Below are 21,589 nucleotides of genomic sequence, written 5' to 3' on the forward strand. Positions count from 1 at the left end.
CAGTTTGGTGCACAACAGAATAGCATTCCCCCCTTAGGCTATGTGCCTCCACAGATGTTTCATTCAGCCTTTGCCGCATTTGGCCACTCTAAAAGTGCTTCAGCCACTGCATTCCCTCCCATTGTACTGTGAAGGAGAGAGCGAGTGAGGGAATGACAGGGACAGGCTGTTTACCACCACCCCCTCTTTTCTCCCTGTGTTAGCTTGAGGGAGGTAAAGAGGTGGGGGTTGGGGGACATTGGGGCGGCAGCACAATTGCGAAGGGTCCAGCTTGGAGCTCCGGGTGGCACAGAGGGTCATAGAATGGAGCTGCGCGTCTGGGCCTCTCGAATACTGAATCCGCCGGGTGGGTGGTCTCCTCTCTCCACACCCATTCTCTCTCTCTTATTCACTCACCCGCTCTCTCGCTCCTCTGCTATCCCAACACCTCCAAGAGAAACGATTAGCTCATCCACTCTGGCCAGCACTTGAGCTCTGATGTGGCAGTCAGTGGCACAGACTGGATTCATTCAGAGTTAGATTAGAGAGCCTCATGGGCGAGATGCGTGGCCAGGCCCACAGAGGGAGCCGCTGCCTCTGCTGCTGTGCAGTTCTGCTGGTGGGCTCTTTGCACTTGCACTACTAACTGGGTGGCAGTTAGCACTAATCCTGTCACTGATTACCTCTGGCATGACAAAATAAACAGTAATAATGAATATACAACCTCCTTCCATTAACACGCACAAACACTTTCAAACATTTTACACACACACACACACACACACACATTTCATTTGGTCCCCACAACATAGACAACACACTCATTTATCACCAAATCTGACACTTATTGTTTATTCATCACAACACTTTCCAAATAGCACTGCTATTTCTTCCATTAAACTCAATACACAAACATACACTACTGTTCAAACGTTTGGAGTTTGAACGGTGTGTCTTTAAATGTTTCTGAAAAGTCCAAATTATCACTTTACTGTCACTTTTGATAAACTGAATGCATTTAATATGTGTGTTTTATACATAATAAATAAATGCTTTACCCCTTAAAAATTATTTTACATAAAACAAGGAAAATAAAATATATTTAAAATTTAAATAAAATATAATATTTTTTTTATGAAATACTACAAGAGATTATATGTACACAACAACACCACTTATTAATTATTACAACAATTATTAATTAATTGTGTTACTAAAGGGGATTTTTGTAACACACTTCTGCTTTCTCATGCTTACATTGACACCTTGTGTCTATATGTGGTTTTACATGGTCCCAGCTGGATTTCCTATGAGCCAGGAGTGTTTAAGTGCAGTAACTGAACCTGCATCTAATGCGTATCCTGCTGCTCTAAGAAATACTGTCACTGTCTTTATGTCTTTCAGTGACATTTTTAATGGTCTGTTCCACATTTCATTTGTGCGTTCAGAATTTTGTGATTGTAAAATATTCACCAGAAAAGGAAAAGTATTGTAGTGCAATGTAAGCTGTTACCATATACGCTCTCAGAAATAAAGGTATAAAAGCAGTTTCTGGGGAGGTACTAATATCTATAGGTTTCAGGTCAGGAGACAGTGATGGCCATGGCGAAACCTTAATTTTGTGCTCAGTGAACCATTTGATTTTGATGTTTGCTTTTGGATCATTGATCCTGATAGAAGATCCATAAATCCTAAATTTATGATGCCATGTGTCTGGACATATATCCAGGACCTCCGCCAGACAAATAGGCCCACGACATTAAATATCCAGCAGCAAGGGGTCCTTTTTCAGTTTTATTTGACCATAGAAACCAGTCCCATCTGAAGCTTTCTGATCCCAAGACTCAACTAATTTCTGCAAGTTTCCAGCTGTGAACCTTGGAAAGTCCTTGTCCACTTAAACTATCCTCCTCACTGTGCATTAGGATGATGTAGGTAGGTACATCAGAACTATATCCTTTTGGTTAAGGGAATTTGGCCTTTGTGTTACCTCATATTGTATCTTTACTCTTATGAAAGAGGAAATCGTGACTGGACAACTTCATGTTTGTAGTCACCTTGGTGTGCTAAAAGTGTAAATCTACTTCATAGATTTTTTTATACTTAAGAATTTCTAGGGGTGCTAATTATCATGGCCAATGAATGAATGGAAGATCAAAAGGATAAACAATGCAGAATTATTTTCACAGCACTCTGCTAATATTTACCAAGGGGGCTAATAATTCTGTATAATTTGTGTACTATTATGTACGTTTGAGCTACTAATATGCACCCTTAAGGGGTAAATAAGGTACAGTGTACCTTTTAAAAAGGTTACCACTCCAGTGACAGCTTTTTTCCCCTTTTCTTTCTGAGAATGTATAGAAATTATGAAAAACTACTCTTAAACTTATAAAGTGAAATATCTAAAATGAAATTAATTTTGATTGTAAATGTAATCGTTTAACCACAATGCACCACATATGTTCCTATACATCTGTATTTACCTTTTTTCCTTTGATGCAACCTGTTTATTTTAATTAGTTGTATTATGCAAATGCAGTAAACGGGGCTTTACAAAAGTGCACAAGTTCATTCAGTGCCTTTTTTTGGTAACTAACTGCTGCATCCTGTGTTGGTCATAGAGGTGGAAGTTATGTGGTTTCAAACTGAGCACTCGATGTCCTGAGGAAGGAACACACATTTGAGACTGTATCTTCTCTAAAGATGTGCTGCACACCAATTAATCTCCTCATTGGTATGTTTAAAGATATATTTTTGTTGTTGTTGCTGTTATTCTTTTTGTTTTAAATTTGAGTAACTGCTAAAATTAGTGCAAATAGCTAATTGAAAACATGAAATTAAATAAGATTTAAATAGTCAACTAACTAATCATCCATTTCCTACTGTAGAATTAAGGGTAGAAAATATTTCCATTGGTCATTCAACCATTTTTGTAGATGTTGTTGTAAATTACGGATGTAATAATTTGTAGATTGTAATAACATGTTCCTCATGACCTGACCTTTATCTTGTACAATTCAGGTGCCTTACTAGTCTTTGCTGTTGAAAATGTGGATACAACCATAATAAACAGCACAGAAACTACCACTGCTCCAGTTTCAATGTTTATTAACACCACCAATGTAGTCAAAAATAAGGATTTCCAAGACAACTTTACCACTCCAAACTTCACTGTCACCCTGCCAAACACGACGGATGTGAATACCACAGCAGATAGAGAATCAGGTAGCTTTTTAATTTTGCTTGCTCACTTGTCATTCAAGTGTCCACACACTTGATGCAGCAAAATGGTACAATTGGTAGGAAAACTGTAAACCAGTTTATATTCTATGCTGCTTGCTTCAACCAAAGAACATTACATCTGGTGTTTTTTTTTTTTTCTTTTCGGCCAACAGAATCAACTACTCCACCGCCCTCGGAACATCCGCAGACCAACAATTACACCACAGAGGATTCTCTGAAGACTGTTTCACAATCAATCACAAACAACATGATCAAAAGTACAATTAATAGCAAAGCAACCAGTAAGTGAAACAATACTGTGCAAACATAATGATCACTGATTGTGCCTTTCATCATAAAAATTAGCATTTAATTTTGCACAAAAGGGCAATGTGAGAATTCTGTTTTAACTTTTAAGTTTAATCAAAGACTGAATCATTCTCACACAAGGAAGTGTGTACTTATAGCACACTCTTAAAACTGTCACCATCTGCCAAAATAAAAATAAAAATATTAACCACCTATAAATCAATTTCTGAAAAAAGTAAATTAGAGCATAAATTTGCTATTCACCTAAAAATTTTATTATTTTCTTTGTGCAATGCATTTGTCTACGCATATTTTTTTATTTTTTACAGTAACTCAAGCACCGCAACCTGTCAAAAGCCATGGACCAAGTAAGTGATTTTTCCCTCATTGTTAATTATCATTCCCTTATTATTCATGTTTTTATTTCAGTTTTCTAGTTTATTTTGAATTGACAGATACAAAGATGTGGTAACACTTTAGTATAGGGACCAATTCTCACGTTTAACTAGTTGTTTATTAGCATGCCTGTTATTAACATATTGGCTGTTTATTAGTACTTATAAAGCACATATTCTGCATGACCATATTCTACATCCCTAATACCTAAACTACCTTACTAACTGCAGTAAATTAAGAGTTTATTGAGGCAAAAGTCATAGTTAATGGTTTGTTAATAATGAGAATTGGACCTTAAAAATAAAGTGTGATAAAAGATGTATGTTCTTAATTATTCTTACTGTTTGTTTTTACTCTCAACAGTTTATATAATTGTCTTTCTTGTTGCTGCTCTGTGCCTCTTGGGGGTGATAGCTTATTGTTGCCAGAAAAATAAATCCAGGGTAAGACATTTTTAATAAATTATTACTAATTGTGAATTCAATATTTTATAACCATTGCATTGGATATACAAAGTACATGCTGATCATGTCTGTCTAATGCAGACGTACTCAGTGGACTTACATCCCAAACAAGAAGATGCTCAGATTCCACTCAGCACAGTGGATGTAGAGGTGTTTGACACCACATCAGTCAAAGGTACCTGGCATTCTTAACTTTCTACCACCACAGGGAATTCAATGCTTACACTGACCTTGGTGTTCTACACTGTTCCCAAAGATATGCAAACATCCGCTCCTGTTGAGTCCACCGAGCCGCTTAAGGACCCTGCTCCTCTGAAGGAAGCGGAGAAGCCGGAGGGAGGGAAAGGTATGCGACAAGCAGCTGATTTCTGTCAAATACTTTATATGACAATCACTTCATTTTGTGAAATGCATTATAGTTTAAATTCATTTCAACACATATGTTGTGGTTTCACACATTTTCGTCAGTATGTGTGAAGACCTATATAAAAGAACTAAGAAGCATAAGAGGCAACCATATGAAACATATGTGTGTTCGAGAAAGCTGCCATGTTTCTGAACCCAACACTACAAAAGTAAATGTGAGGAGCTGTTATTAAAAACTGATAAATAAAATGAAATAAAATAAAATAAATACTACCTTTCAAAAGTTTGTGGTCAGTTACATTTCTAAAGGAAATAATATACCGACCCTAAACTTTGAAACAGTGCTGAAAGTTCCTAAACTACTGTACTAAACTCTACCGTACTAAAGACTAATACGTTTTGGACTAGAGCAAAAAATGATTTGTCTATGATCCATAAGTCTCTTTAGTCAAACCAGTGACTAGAACCCTGCTGTTGAACTAGTTGCAATAACAGAGAACTCCACTGGATGGACTTCTTAGATAAGAGTATACAGCTGCCAGTCTCTCAGTAATGAGTCCTACATTTTAGAACAACGATAAAACAGTGATAACAAAACAAACAAAAAAATCAGTGGCATTCTTAAATTTAGGGCTAATCCAGTTTCTTCAGGAAACTCCAAGATTAAAGCAGTGCAATATCCAAGAATCTTCAACTTCAGCTTCAATACTGACAATACTGAGAAAAGAAATAAAAAATAAAAATAGATTTTTAGTTCTGAACAAAACATTTATTTTGTGCTGATATTCTTGGTGTCTGCCACAAACCATTATCTGAACTGATCCTGCATGGACATGTTTCAATGCCTACAGCATTTAGGAAATTAGAAAAATCAGACATCTGGTCTTTGTGTCTGATCCTTTCCATCTGGAAGACCCATAACAGAAATAAAGATGCCTTTGGCTGTCTGGGTTTGCAGAAAGATATTTTACTTTTTTATTTATTTATTTTTAAGAAACACTGCTCATAGATGTTAGATGCTAGCGCTTTTTATTTATTTGGGATAAAATCAACAAAAAAATCTCAAATTTCAATTGAAAACTGAAGAATGAGGGTGACTGCAGTTGACTGGAAATAATGACAGCTTACATGTTTCACCCTCACAACTTTTGCAACAGGATATTGCACTACTATTTGCTTACAGTCTAGCAGTTTGAGGAACTTCTGAAGTTCCCTTATTAACAACATTGTTGTTTTTCAGCAGTGGAAAAAAATAGATAATTTATTCACATAAAATAAAGAAAGCTTAAATGGGGTGAAACAGAGACTGATTAAAAAAAAAATTATAATCGACAAAAACATTCATTTGATATTGCAGGAATTTTTCAAACGTGCTTCTGACCTTCATTAATATCACTTTCATATTTCTTGGTCATAGGATAGGAAGAAATTGAATAATGCTATTTTTTATAATTTACTGTGTAATTTATATTAGTACATTTAAAATGCAAAAGAGCAGAACAGATGACATTAAGATTTTTGGCCTTTTGGACTGAATTCATGTTAGGGTGTTTTCACACCACGCCTTCGGAGCGGTTCAGCTTGTACAGTATATGTTAACAAACCATAGCTGGTCTGAGTTTGGTTCGTTTGTAGGTCCGTTTGTGGTTTCCTCGTGATGTGTGAAAGCAACGAGGTCCTGGTATGCTTTGAATGGACCAACATAACAGTAATACTTGAGGTTAAACTAAGCAGTTTAGTACTTGTATATATTTTTTATATAGGCTATATTTTATTATTTTTATTAAAGCTCTGCAAATGTCTTGACCGGTGACAAAATTAGGGATTGTCAGCTCTTCCTCACCCCCTTCCCTGTCCTCTTCATCTTCCAAATTTTCCAGTAGGTCGTACTCCAGCATTCCACTGCTTCACAGTGCAAGCAGGAGTCTGGGTTCCTATGAAGTTGTGGTGTGAACAATAAATTCTTGATTCTTGAGTCTGAGATCAATTCAGTGCCTAAGAGGACCAAGAAAAGAATCGGGTTTTCTTTTGAGTCTACTATATTGTGAACACCAAAGGACTGAGGTCACTTTCGGCTGGTTCCCTTTCTGCTTCACTTTAAGTATACTGGGTTTAGTTTCCTATATATTGAGCTATATGTGAAAACACCCTTAAACTAGTCCAGATCCTAGTGTTAATGGGACAGTCCACCCAAAAATGAAAATTCTGTCATCATTTCTTCACCCTCATTTCATCTCTAGCATGATTTCGTCGGTCACACTTTATTTTAAGGTCCAATTAACAAACCATTAACTACGATGTTTGTCTCAAACTCCCAGTTTGCTGCTTATTAATAGTTAAGGTAGTTGTTAAATTTAGATATTGGGAAGGATTAGGGATGTAGAACATGGTCATGCAGAATATGTGCTTTATAAGTACTAATAAACAGCCAATATGTTTAATAGGCATGCTAATAAGCAACTAATTAATAGTGAGAAGAGGTCCCTATACAGAGGTGTTACCATTTCTTCTACTACAGACCACAAAAGATTATTTATATATTTTGTCCATAGATTGAACAGGTCCCTATCTAAATAAATCTAATTGATTCATTTGAGGCCAGTTACAGCATCAAATTGCATTTATGGATTAGGCTATGAACACCTTGTTAAGACAAGATATCTGACTTAGACAAGATGACAAAATAAAAGTAACAAACGTGACAAACAAAAGGGAATAGTGGGGCTGTTTGCCTACAGTAAGTATTACTTCCTATGATCTCAGTTTCTCGTCAAGCTCCCTGTAATCACACAGGATGGTTCTTTTTCCCACCAAAATCTGCTGCCTGTCATTGACAAGCTCCACAGGTTCCTCTTTAGGAACTAATGGGTCTCAATCAGTTTCCTGGCTTCAGCGGCTGAACTTACTGCAACCGCCTCCAGGTCTAAATCAACCACATGATGGGAGAGAGTGAGTAACAATGAGACGGGGAAAGAAAATGACCATGGAGGAAAAAATTAAACAGAAGTGTGCATTGCAATGACATAGTGGCTAATGGTTTTACGATGCCTCTTTATCCTGTAAGTGCTGACTTTCCAGTCACAAGGCTGTTTCTACCACCTGCTCATTCCGTTTCTCCCACTGCTCATTTTTAAGATTTACTGCACTGGAAATGATAGGACCACTGAGGCCACTGTGAGACCACTGAGGCCAGACACCCAGGTGTTTTGTGTGCAATTGTGTTTTTAGAGTAGTTAGAGTAGTCGGGAAAAAGTATAAATAGTTAAGTTTAAATATTTGAAGAGTGTTCACACTTAAACAGTGCCAGAGTAAATTTGTTTGTCGATTAACAGTAGCTATTATACAGTGAATTTGGTTTACATTTTGATGAACATTTGTTTTGGTGTTGCTGCGAATACATTTTCATTTTCATTTTGTTATAAACAGAAATATGAACTTATTTTTCTTGAACTGAACGTCATGCCCTTGTATGTGTGACTATATTCTTTACAATTATAGAATATTTGGTAAGCTTGTGGAAAAAAAATAATTATGTTCTATGATTTTTACTGTTATACTTCATGTGATTCATTATAATAACCACAGCCAAAAACAAATACTCAAACATATTCCCTACAGAATCAGCTGATGTTAAACAAGAAAACCAACAGAATTTATCCAGCACTCAGGCCACAGAGAACCCAAAGGATAAAATGGAGGGCCTGACCATAGTGGATCTGACTGATGGAGAAACGACGATCTCCACCAAAACCTCAATGGAATCCCTAGATGATGTTCTCAATGAAAACAACAGCAACAATACAAGAGTTGAAGGTTAGTGAGACTGAAACAACATTTCTAATGTTTCAATTAGACTTTAATACTATCTCTCTATTTACCACTCCTTTTTGTTACAGTAAAGGGCAATGGGTATGATTTCACTGAAATCTCTATTGATGCTTTACTTCTAAAATAAACCAGGCTCTTCCCAGCGTTTTACAATGGTAAGTGTTTTCCAGCAGTCCATGCAGATACATTCTGTACATGCAGTGCTGTGTTCCATTAGAGATGTACTCAAGCAAAGGGGGAAAAAACTGTATACTTTGATGGTTATTGTAACTAAAAGCACTATAGGGCATAAATCACACATTCATATTATGATTCACATTGGTCAGCCCAAGCAAATTTCACTTTTTACTCATGCGGATATGTGGTGGAGGGCATTCCATCTCTCATCACATCATATCCACAGATGCTGCTCCAGGTCTCATGTCATCAGACACTTGAGAGATATACCACAGCTTTAATTCTCTCTGTCAGGGTGTTTTCTGCACACCTGTGCCCCAGCAGGTTAAGGCTTTATTTCTGCTTGCAGCTCCTAGTGAAATGTGTTTCTCTGTTAACAGCTGATGAGAGACCTTCATCAGCATTTCAGTACATGATGGCCCACGGTACGGACAATGGAATGCTCCATGGATCTTATATTACAGCAGTCATTCCACACGTTCATAAACAATAACAGTAACATTTTCTGCTAAAATAAAAATAAATTAATTAAAATAAACATAAATAGGCTATATACTACGACATTTAGAAAATTGTCTACCTTTTGTAATACAATATGTAATAAAAAATTAAAATATTTGTGTAAAAATTCTTTTTTAGACCCACATGTATAGGTTTTTATTACAGATATTACCAGTGCCGATCCTAGACTTTTGGGGGCCCTATGCAAAACTGTGTGTGGGGGGGGGGGGGGGGGGGGGGTTTGGGGTGACACGGGCACTTTTGTCCATGTTCACTTAGTCTCGAATCGCGTTCACGGGAAGCTCGAATCGGCACTTCTGCGGCTAGGTACTCTTTAAACTCATATTTTTTATTTTATTTTTTCTCTTGAGCAAGAGACGGTATGACATTCACGTTACATGATTTGCCTGATTTTTACGTAGAATGGAGCGCACCGCATTAAAATAAATGAACATTCATGTTTTCATAACCGCTGGCCAAATTCAAAAACGAAACTAAAATTAAATCATCTTTAAATCAATCATTAAATCATCTTTGAGAGCAAGGGTGTTTCAGGGGCCCTACAGAGCTTGCGTACTTTGCGTATAGGGAGGATCGGCTCTGGATATTACAGATATAGCACAGCTTACATATTGGTCACACCTTATTTTAAGGTCCAATTCTCACTATTAATAAACCATTAACTATGACTTTTGCCTCAACAAACTCTTAATTTGCTGCTTATTAATAGTTAGTAAGGATGTTGTTAAGTTTAGGTATTTGGTAGGATTAGGGATGTAGAATATAGTCATGCAGAATATGTGCTTTATAAGTAGTAATAAACAGCCAATATGTTAATAATAGGCAAGCTCATAAAAAATTTGTTAAAAGTGAGAATTGGTCCCTACACTAAAGTGTTACCAAAATACTTATACATACTAATACTATACACAGACAAACTATAATTAGCAGAAAATAAGGAAAAGTACACTCATTCTAAAACCAGAGACAGTTAAAGAATCAAAGGGAGGAAACCGAGAGAAAACCTCTCATTCATTCCAGCTGGTTTGGAACTGATGGACGGGTTGGAGACATGAACTTGAAAGAGGTCATGTTCTCCCACCCCCATAGATAACAACTAATGACCATGACTGCTCATAAAGCAGTATAATTAGCCAGAGCCCCAGGGACTATTATATAGGGTATTATTTTCCAATAAGGGTATGCTTTCATGTGCTCTCCAGTCATTGTCAGGGGCTAAGTTTCCAGGTTTTGGGACTTGATAGGGCTCTCATAAATGCTTCAGTTGTACCTATATACATTCACTTTAAAGTACTTAGAACACTCAACAGAGAGAAACAAAAACTAGACAGTAGTATTATATCAGAGAAACAGCAGTTGGTCTCTATACATGGATTCCCAAGTTTATAGACAGGACACAGTCTATAGAAGTTGTTGGCCAATGGTGCTCTGTCTGCTCTAACAGCTCTAATGCAATACCTTCAGTTTCTAAAGACTGAAATGACAAATGGTTAGTATCTGTCCATGACATTAATTAATTCCATATTGTAACAACAAAGAAAAAGATCTGAAACTCTGAAACCTTGAATCTTTAAATGTTTTTTAGGAGTGGCCTGCAATACCATCTAATGACAAAGAAGCCAACTTAAAGCCAAGTCAATGCTAGATTTACAATACGAATCTGACACTCGCCCAGGCCTGAAGAGTATTACACACTGTGTTTGGTGTGGAACTAATGTGTGTTTGCACATGAACACATGCAGTTATTGACTACTAGTGTTTTGATGTGGTTATTGTCTCACCTGGCCAGGTGTAACTTCGGATGAGTGGGAAAGACAGAAACTCAGAGCTGTACCAGGTGGTGCCTTCTGCTTTAAGTTGAAACCTGCAAACTTCAATGTAAGCTTTTCCTACACTCTTAAAACTAAAGGTGCTTCACGATGCCATATAAGAACCTTTTTGTCTAAATGGTTCCATAAAGAACCTTTAACATCTGAAGAACCTTTCTGTTCCACAAAAGGTTCTTTGTGGCGAAAGAAGGTTCTTCAGATTATAAAAACGTAAGAAAGAGATGGTTCTTTAAAGAACCTGACTGAATGGTGTAGAACCAACAATGGTTCTTTTATGGCATTGCTGTGAAGAACCTTTAAAGCACCTTTATTTTTAAGAGTGTAGTAGCAAATTTGTGTTTAACTTTACTTAGCAATTGCAACATAAACATTTCACCATATCAGAAAGAATCGATGTGGTAATTGTGTTAGGCGGAAGAAGCATAGCACAATAGGTCACTTGTAAAGTTTAGTTCTCTTTGATGGTGGTAACTGTTAGTTTTTGATAGTTATTTGTTACGTTTCCATGATTCCATTGATATATTATGGTTATATTTATAAGATTAACCACATGTTGACTCAATGGGATGTTAGTGTTTGTATGTACACAAACACTGATGACTGTATTTGGTGGCCAGAGAAAAAGCCATATTTGGGCAGTGTTGCAAAGTGAATGTGGCAAACAATGTTCTTAAAGACTTCCTCTTCGCACTTCAAACTGTTTAAAAGGAATAGTTCACCCTATTTACTCACCCTTGTGTCAATTTTCTGTTTTCGGCAGAAGACCAAAGAAGATATTTGAAGAATGTTTTTATCCATTCAATAAAAGTCAATTGGGTCCAACAGGTTCAAGCTCCAAAATGGAATTAAAAAGTTTTGTAAAAGTAATCCAAACAATTCCACTTGTTTAATCAAATTCTTCTTCATCTTCAGTTTTGTAACCAATATTATTCTTTGTTTGATGAATAGAGTGAAATTCAAATAGTTATTCACTTTCAAATCAAACTATTTATTAAGCCTAAATCAAAATGGTGGCCCATCAGTAATATCATACCCCATTGGTTCTTGTGCCATGATGTCAAGTCATATGACACACAAGAACCAATGAGGTTTAAATGTTACTTTTCAAATATCTTCTTTTGTGTTCTTCAGAAGAAATTAACTTTACATGAGGGTGAGTAAAAGATAACATACTTCATTTTCAGGTGACCTATTATTTTAAAGGTGTGCAAAACCTGTTTCAGTAGAAACTGCTGCATCTTGCTATAAAAGACTCAATGACAGGTGTCAAACATTAAAGTACTGAACATTCTATGCTATTAAGCAATAAGACTTAGAGAATTTGAGTTTAGGTTGTTGGGAGTATGTGTTCATATATTTAGCTAGTTTATCCCCTCTCATATTTCTAAAGCTTCTCCGATTCACTCTTAGTGAGAAGTCATGAAAGGATTTTTTTTATGTTGAGACCACACCCATGTAGGTCTATCCCACCAGAGTGACCCAACAAGCCTATGTTTGATTCACATGGAGAACATCCATCAATGTCCCTATAGATCTCCCTGTAAATCCTCACACCTTCCTTGATTGCAGCTATTTTTACAGAACGGGATAAAAGAAATGTAATAGGCCCCTGAGTCGAGCAAATGACTATTCTTCCACAGTTGTGAGGCAGAAAACTTGAAGCTCGTTCTCGCCCACCTGTTCAAAGACCATGCAACCTTTCTTTTTCTTCTGATGGCTGTTTGCAAACCTAACAAAACTGAAAGCAAAAAAGAATAACGAATAAAAAAAAAAGAATAAAAAGAAAAAGAAAAAGTTTTCCCTTACTGCGTTGCTGTTATACAGTGGCTGTCAGACTCAAAGTTCATCTCTATTTTGTCCTTCTCCAGCTGTCCTTTCGTTTAGGCTTTTTTTATCCATCCTGTGCTACTCATACTTTTATTGATGGCTGCTTTCTGTGAGGATACATTTGCTCGGGTGACTTTACAAGCAGTCAAGTCATTTAAGTGGGGTGATAATTAGTTCATGGTAAACATTCATGGATATGTCAAACTTCCTGTGAGTTTCTTGGAACTTCTGTGTGTAACTTTATACATTTCCTTTCATTCTTGGATTTAATTAAATTTTTTATATAGTAGTAGTTTATGTTGCCCCCCCCCCCCCCCCCCCGCCTTCAAAAAAAAACTGAAACTAACAAGTGAACAATTTATTATGCTATTTGTTTGTTGTTTTTCTAATTTATATTTACAAAGAAAAAAAAGTAAATTTCCTTTCTGGAAGTCTAGACTGCCTCATTGTGTGTTCACACTGGTGAAAATGTTGTTTGGTTATGGTTTACAAGGTAGGAAAGATATATTTTCTAACACTAACAAGGCTGCAGTTCTTTAACACACTATATGCAAATAAACACCACCCAGCTGCTCTGAACAACCGACACAAGTTTGACCACCACTGAAGTCTGGTCTTGTTTGTCTAGACAACAGAAGTGCCCAGAAAGGAGATTTTCACGGCATCTGAGTTCCATATGTGGACTCTTAATACTCCAAAAGTAAAATGATCAGTGTGATTGTTGGTCCATATTTTCTTAAATGCTGCAGTCATTAAGACAATTAGCACACATCTTGTTTTCTATCAGTTGCACAGGAGAATAAACTTTCGAGAAATTAACTGAACACATTTGCATGCACACCAACATAACTACAAAATAATACATGATAACTACAAAAATCAGCTTATTGAAATAACCTATTTGATATTTAACAATAACTCGGCAATGCAAGAAATCTGTTTCTCCTCCCATGTTTGGATAAGTACCACCTCTCCTTCTGCTGTTCAAGATGAGAAAGAATTTTTATAATTTCAGAGTTTACATAATTGTCAGAGAGTCACCACAGTCTCCACCAACGACACTCACCAGATCCCAATCCCCTGATTTCTGATCACCGTCACCTGTCAGCCCTAATCAGCAGCACTATATCCCTGCACTCCTCCCGTTCACTCACTGTCTGGTCTCAAACATTCTATGTTGATTAACCTGACCCACTTACCTTATGTCTACCTACCAGTTGCTCCTGTGTTCCTATCCCCGTTCTCCATCGCTCATGTGCTCCACCGTCTCCACGCTCCGCTGTTCCCTCTGGATCCCCTGGATAAAGAAAGAAGGACATTAACACTCAGATAAGCCCCAAGAGACTTTCCCATTCCCCGCCTGCTTACCCGGACTTACTCTTTATCTCATTCCCCTCTGCTGCTTTTCAATAAACCTGTTGTTTGTATTGCACTTACCTCTGTGTCCCATGTCTATCTGCTGACAGTAACGTGTCTCTTCAGATAAGCTGCAGCCACAAGCTGTACATTTCTATATACTGTACATACAATAAGTATATATTTAATTGCTTTTTTATACTACTGAAAAGTATACGGACATAATAAGTGTGCATACATTTAATATGGATGTCTGCAGTGTTCGAACTATACCGTGGACTTTGGGGGAGCCCATCTTTTTTTTTTTTATAACCCGGGGGGTTATAAACATTGCAATGACTTCTTGGTTGTCATCCCGGCACGGCGGGAGGTGAATCAAAACTTAACTAATTAAACTGCCTTGTGTTCATGGTAGCTATATGATGCTATATGATGCTAACTGCAGAATGGATTTCAAGGACTGCGCGCACAGATCTACGGCCAATGTTGAATCCAACGTTTATATTTTTTCTACGAATCTTTGAGTTGACATCCACTAAACATGAGTGGAATGAATTTGCACCGCAGCACCCCCACACCTTGATGCTCATGACAAGAATAACATGTAAAGTTATCTTTATTGAAGTGAATTAGGTTTAAATCGCCGTCATGAATGAATGAATGATATTTTTGCAATTTTACACATAATAATCCACGATGATCACATTACACAAAACTCAAATTGCACGTCAAAATAACACACTGTCAATATTTTTTGAGACCCCCCAAAATTTCACAAATCACGTTTTCAGGGGAGCCCATGTCTTATTAAGGGGAGCCGAGCTCCCCCTAGCTCCCCCGTAGTTCGCACCCTGGATGTCTGTTCACATAAGTTTTCTTAATTTGCTTGACATGTGGTTCGTCTTCTTGGTGGGAACTTAATGAGAGGACAAAGGTCAAGCAATTCTAATTAGAGAGCAGACTGTCAATGAGCTTATGGTCATTTTTCAGATACAACATTCTAGTAGTTTCACTGAAGGACTGCAGTGTTCAAAACACTACAATGACAGAAAAAGTGATAGGGCTTTTTTTTTTAATTTAAGTGAAAAAAATTTAAATCGTGATATGACTTGGTGAGATTACCAACCTGCAAAGGTTGTGATTTACATAAATATTTGCACTGCATGAAATGAGTATTATAATTAGTTAAATTATTGTTATTATTCCATTTGTTTTTATTAGAATTTTTTTAAATAATTGAAAAACAAACTTTATTTTTTTATTTTTTTATATAAATATTTATTTTTTACAGTGAAATGATATGGTGATGGTAATATTTCTTATTTGTTAATATTTGAAAAAATAATCATTTAAAAATAATAATAAATGGTACCTTCAAAATATTTTTATAGGCCTTTTTAATTGTAATAGTTCACCCCAAAAATGAAAACTCTCTATCCACCTTTTTCCTGAATGTGTAAATCTCATCTGCCACATAACAGAAAGATGCTTTACATTTCTAGTCTCTGGTGTTTCTAGTCAAATTAATGCACAACTTAACCCTTCGCACATTTTTATACTTATATTTAAAAAAAAAAAAATTCAGTTGATCTTTTTATCTCCATTTTATTACGGATTTCTATGGAGACCAGAACATGAGAATATCCAACCAGAAGGTGGATAGTTTGAATCTAAAGATAATTTACTTTTGAACATGAGAATGAGAATGAGAATGAGAATGAGCTTTATTGGCCAGGTATGTTTACACATACAAGAAATTTGTTGTTGTGACAGAAGCTCCACAGTGCAACAGAAAGACAGTGACAGGACAGGACACAGATAATAAAAGAATAACCTCAAATAACCAAATAGGCAATGTACAAAGCAGCAAAAACACAATATATAATATAGACAACTATGTATGTACAGGTCAAGTATGTGCAAATTAGAAATGAGAAAATAAAAATAAAATAAGTGAGTGTGGTGAATGGATAGTGTATTATAGTTGTGTGTTCCACGTTTATTGTTGAGTGTTCATGAGATGGATTGCCTGAGGAAAGAAACTGTTCCTGTGTCTGGTCGTTCTGGTGCTCAGAGCTCTGTAGCGTCGACCAGACGGTAACAGTTCAAAGGTGGGTGTGAGGGGTCCAGAGTGATTTCACCAGCCCTTTTGCTCACTCTGGATAAGTACATCTCTTGGAGACTGGGAAGGGTTGTACCAATGATTCGCTCAGCAGTCCGGACTACCCTCCGTAGTCTTACATTGGTTTGTGATATATACAATAAAACAAACTAATAAACAACTATTTTATTATAATCTGTGTCATCTTGTACTATTATGTGTAATAATAAACACAGCTGACCTTCCACACACACAGTTTCAGGCACATGTTTGACTGATGGGTCTCTGAAAAGACAGAATTCACAGGAAGAGCATCCAGTACCATATTCTCTCTCTTCCAGCTTTCTATTCTAGTGTCCTAGAGCAGCGGCTTCACAGGCCTGGCTGTGATCAGGCCACTGCTGAAAGATAGATACCTTCACCTGCCCGTATCTGCCCTGGGCATCACAGCCACATTCCTTAGAGTGGAATTGACAGGACACCCCTCCACCAACACAGACTCTTTTAACTGCTAGTAAAAGGAAAGACTTCACAAGGCAGCTTTGGCATGATGCAGTGAGGTGGCTGGAAGCACAATCTTAAGTCACGTTAACTTTTTTACATTTATTTAAATATCCTGTCATTCATCCTTAGTTATTTATGCTCAGCTGAATCCGCTGTCAGAGAATAGTCAGCCGGATATCACGGCAACATATTTTACGAGATGACTAATTCATACGATTTTTGCTAAATCATGCGTATTTTACGAGTTGCACAATTCGTATAAATTTGTACAAATGTATGATATGATATGAGATATGAGAAACTAAATGATTTACTTTTATCACAAAAGTGGATTCGAAAGATCCAAATCCATAAAATGTGGCTTCTGTGACCTTAAAACTGAATTATAAATTATATATATATGTATCTCAATTAAGAAACTGCAACAACTGCTTTACACTCTACCTGTTACATTTAAAGTTTAGTTGGGTATCTTAAGCTTAAATCTAGAGTGGAAAGGGACAAAAAAGGATTGAGATGGAAATTTAAACTGGCTCTACAAACCTGCCCTAACAGCTCTGATATAATTAGAGGTTCCACTTAAGTTTAACAGATTGGAGCTCTTAGATTAGTCCTCTGGTTTTGTCTTGATAAATCCTTAAAGGAATGTCCAGTCTTCCAGCTACCTGCTTTCCTCTCAAGGGGGGGTTGGGAGATTGTTATCTCAGGCTCAGTTTACTCTGCACCCTAGCTGAGCCTAACAAGTCTATTCTGATGTGTACGGTCCACTCGTGCCTTTGAATAAGCCTGTAAAGAAAGTATTTGTGTTAAATTGGATAACAAGCAGCTTTTCAGTTGATAATTGAGTGGCCATTTGTAAATTTCAATACAGATGTCATTGCACGCCATTGTGTGAACAACGCTAGAGGTTAAACAAAACATGAAGCTTATCAGTTTTCAGTGAATATGAGCATGTACATAAATGTCTCACACATTTGTTATGAAATATTAAAACACTCTACCTTTTTATCAGTATGCATTATATGCATTTACTGTATATCAGCATGTCATGCTTTTTCACAAATAACATCAATACATTTTAAGTGCTCTTCTTCTGTCAAACAGATGTTTTAGCTTGAGGTAAGTGGTCATGTCAAAGGCTAAATACATGTAGGAGTTTATGAGCTGGCTTTACAGCTCATGAGAAAAAAGTAAAGTGGATTTTAGCATTTTGGAGCCTATTTTCTTTTACCAGCAAGATAATTGTTCCAATGTTATATGTTGATGTATTGAATAAATGCTAAAATTACTATAATTAAAAACAATATAAACTCTCTGTTTTATAGATCTCTGAACCAGACTGATGGAGTTTTTAAACTGGAAGTAACAGCTTAACTATATTGTAAACTATGTGAGTCACTGTTAGAACAACATTGTTTGAATATACTTAGCACTAAGAAAAGTCTGTAATAATAGGGCCCAATGTATTGTGTTAATGTAAAGTAATTTTCTGTATAAATTTCCACTAGTGTTTTACTCATATTTTAAAATGCATTGTGTTGTTTTAGGGTTAAAGGAAATATGCATAAATTTAATAGAGTACAACTTAATGGAGAAACTTGATGGAGTTTCTGTTTTTCTGCAGATTTTTGTTCCTATGGTGTATTACCTTTACAGTTAGCATAATATTACCTTATTATATGCCTGTTATGTTAGATTTGAAAACTGTAACTGTTTTAAACCTAATTTATGAAAATCTAATCTAATCTTAAAAGGACAATTTTGTAAATGTTCAACCAGCTGTCGCCTGTATATGTAAATGTGTACTTTTTCCATGTTCTTGCACCCAGATATCACAGTTCATTTTCCAGGCTTTTTAATAAAACTACAGATTGATTCTTTGTTTCTTTTATTCCCCATTGACATAGCATATATATGAATATATAAAATATATAAAAAGCAAAAAATGTATTATGAGTGTTCACGATTTTGGCAAAAAGGACATTTGTACATTGTAAAACTGTACATTGATCACATTTTTAATTCAAATAGATCTGTATGTAAAGGAAATTATGTAAAGGAAATCTCATCCGTGCTATAGAGCTCACAGTTCCTATGTTGAATGTACAGTATATGTATGTTTTATGCCTATAACTGTAAAACACACACATTCGCATAATACTATAAAATAAAATAAAAATTTGGAGTTCTAATTTTCTATTTTCTTTCTTTCTTTCTCTATGTAATGCTTTCATTGTTGTAAATGTCCATTGGACTTTATGTTTTGGTTTAAAGGCTAGTTTTATTAATTTGTATTAAAATGTTTGTTCTTAAACTGCTGTAAACTACAGTCTAAAGAAAGATATAAGCCTTGTTGGGTGCAACATGGGTTTATAATTAGTTGCTTCTGCCTTCTAATAACATATTGTCAAGTAATACAATAAAAATTGATCTTGATTATACTATTATTTGTAGTTTACATAAATCTCTTTCTTGAAAAACAGTCTTGGTTTTTAAATATATGTACTTTTAAGTTTAAGACTTTATCTTCTATATCAAATTGTAGTTTATGATATTAAGTCATGTTCTGGCTGTCCATTTTACTTATTACTGCAGCTACAGTTCAAAAGTAACCACAAAAGCAATTTGTCAGGTGTATTTCTATCTGTAATAAATCAACTTTACTGTATTAAAACTGTATTAGAAACTGCTTTAAGTAACCAAGCAGATGCCAGCATAGATGGTTCCATAACATGCCTGCAATAAAAGTTTTATTTCTGGTTTGAAATAGTTAAGATTGCATTTATGAAAACTTTGATATCAGATTAGAGACCATCAGCTGATCATGTCAGTTGAAACAATTTCATATTCAAAAAATTTAAAAATCACCTGGAGGTTTAAAGAGAGGCACATCAGTGTTGTTAATTTGTCTGATGAAGAGCCTGCGTGCTCGAAATGTCACACTATGCAAAAGTTTAAAAAAAAATCTTTGATACGTTTGGAGCTTTGGTGTTGCCGACTTTACATTTAAAAGATTTTCTCGACTTGTTTTTTAGTCAAGCACCCATTTGAGATTTATGTGCATGCTTTTGCTTGCTCTTTGTCATGCTCAACAATATTACAATAAATTATAATAAAATATTTTACTCATCTAAAATGTGTTAGGTCTCTGACAAAGTGTCTTAATTTTAAATTTTCTATTATGTACTGTGATAGAGATCCATCCAATCTGTGATTTCTGTTGCTTCTTCTACGTGTATGAGCGTGTATTTAACTCGAATAACATCCCAAGTCCAGTAATTTCCTTTTCAGCAAGTTTAATAACAAAAATTAACTGGAAATGTTACATGGTCAAAAAACTGTAGCGCTCCATTCTTGCATGAAACAAATTCTAACGGTCCTTGCCGGAAATGACATCAGCATCATTTTCAATCTTTATATGAAACATATTAAATTATTTAAATGAAATTATGTAACAGTTACTTAATCCAAACAATAATTTATTTCGCATCTATATAAATAAACAAATACTTAAATGGCTCTTACATGTACTAAACATTTTATATTGCCTCCAATTGCAAATTTCCAGGTGCACACTGAAACACCTCAAAACATGTGTGCTGTGTGATAAAAGACAGGAATTAGGTGTCACTTCAGAAAATCAAACACCTGAACATCAGAAGTCCCTGAACTGACATGTTTATAAAAACAAGAGGAAGAGGAATGTGAGGAAGTAGTAGGTGATGTATAGTGAGGGCATCTGTGGCATCTTAGAGAGACCTTCACAGTATTTGAATCAAAATCATGAACGGAACATAAAAGAAATGAAGAAAAAAAAAAAAAAAAACGGAAGCCAAGAATGCTATTAAAACACAAGAAGTATAGTAGGTTGTGCTGATATTATATTTTTTAAAATATTAAATAAATAAGGAATAATTGACAATGGGTCTTTGCGTTGTGGCCGCATTATTACCTCGGTGTGCATTATTTTCTAATAATTCAACAGACCAGAGTCAATTATTCTGCTTATACTACAGTTAACAGATCTCAAGACATTGTTCATACGTTGTATTTCAAGACATTTGTCAGGTTTTAAAATGCTCATATGTGTAGGGCTAATTTCTTACGCATCTCATCCCACACTTCCATTGCTAATTCCAAAATGTCATTTTAGACAAGGAGGTTTGAGCCATTGATAGCAGACTAATGCAGTTATTAATGCAGAGACAGACTACGAGCGAAAAATTAAGTTTATCTGCTTCAAAAACAGTGCTGTTATTACCTTGCTAATGGCAAATATAATGTAGCTTTTAAGTTGACAAACTATTTTACTGCTAAAATCATCAGAGCAGTGCTATCAACAGATTTCTGTGCAAGCGTGTGTTTATACTATACGTGTATGTGGTTGTAAAGGAGAGAGAGCAGGAGAAAGAGACAATGTGCTTTCCATACATAATAAAAATAATTTTGAGTTATTGTTATTTTTGTCCTATCGTTTACTATATTTATTTGCTTGGTCAGTGTCATTGTGGATTTTGGTTCTTTTGCTGTTGTAGGCTGTAACGACCTTTTAAATAACTGAAATCTTTTGGCAAAGTGATAATGACCTGTAAAGAGGTCAAGACCTGCCTGGAACTAATTTAGACATATATTTCTCTGAAAATAATTGCACATTTTAGAACTTTCGTCAAACAATCAGAATCAAGAATCCAGCAGCCCATTTAATG

The 21,589-nt window shown here is 35.7% G+C and overlaps 1 protein-coding gene across 3 annotated transcripts; it reads left to right on the plus strand.

The window, feature by feature from the left end:
- Positions 1-2,599: 2,599 nt before the first annotated feature.
- LOC306873604 (uncharacterized protein) lies at positions 2,600-19,329 on the plus strand. Of its 3 annotated transcripts, none has more exons than XM_079423021.1 (10): positions 2,600-2,716; positions 3,004-3,207; positions 3,378-3,506; positions 3,843-3,881; positions 4,273-4,352; positions 4,455-4,548; positions 4,630-4,719; positions 8,358-8,552; positions 8,636-8,722; positions 18,209-19,329. In XM_079423021.1, exons 1-9 carry the CDS (start codon positions 2,686-2,688, stop codon positions 8,692-8,694), a joined length of 921 nt encoding a protein of 306 aa, XP_079279147.1. In that variant the 5' UTR covers positions 2,600-2,685; the 3' UTR covers positions 8,695-8,722; positions 18,209-19,329. The 3 variants fall into 3 exon arrangements, with proteins under 3 accessions (XP_079279147.1, XP_079279148.1, XP_079279149.1); XM_079423022.1 differs by lacking the exon at positions 18,209-19,329 and adding an exon at positions 9,125-9,343; XM_079423023.1 differs by lacking the exon at positions 18,209-19,329 and adding an exon at positions 14,140-14,357 and having other exon boundaries at positions 2,636-2,716.
- Positions 19,330-21,589: the final 2,260 nt, after the last annotated feature.

This window comes from Barbus barbus, assembly GCF_936440315.1.
Source record: "Barbus barbus genome assembly, chromosome: 8".
Lineage (NCBI taxonomy): Eukaryota > Metazoa > Chordata > Actinopteri > Cypriniformes > Cyprinidae > Barbus > Barbus barbus.

Bases quoted from the DNA above. Each gene is read 5' to 3' on its own strand.
- LOC306873604 (XM_079423021.1), top strand. From the start codon at position 2,686: ATGTGCTGCACACCAATTAATCTCCTCATTG. The intron at 4,353-4,454 runs GTAAGACATTTT...TGTCTAATGCAG, and splicing joins GCCAGAAAAATAAATCCAGG to ACGTACTCAGTGGACTTACA. The intron at 4,720-8,357 runs GTATGCGACAAG...TATTCCCTACAG, and splicing joins GAAGCCGGAGGGAGGGAAAG to AATCAGCTGATGTTAAACAA.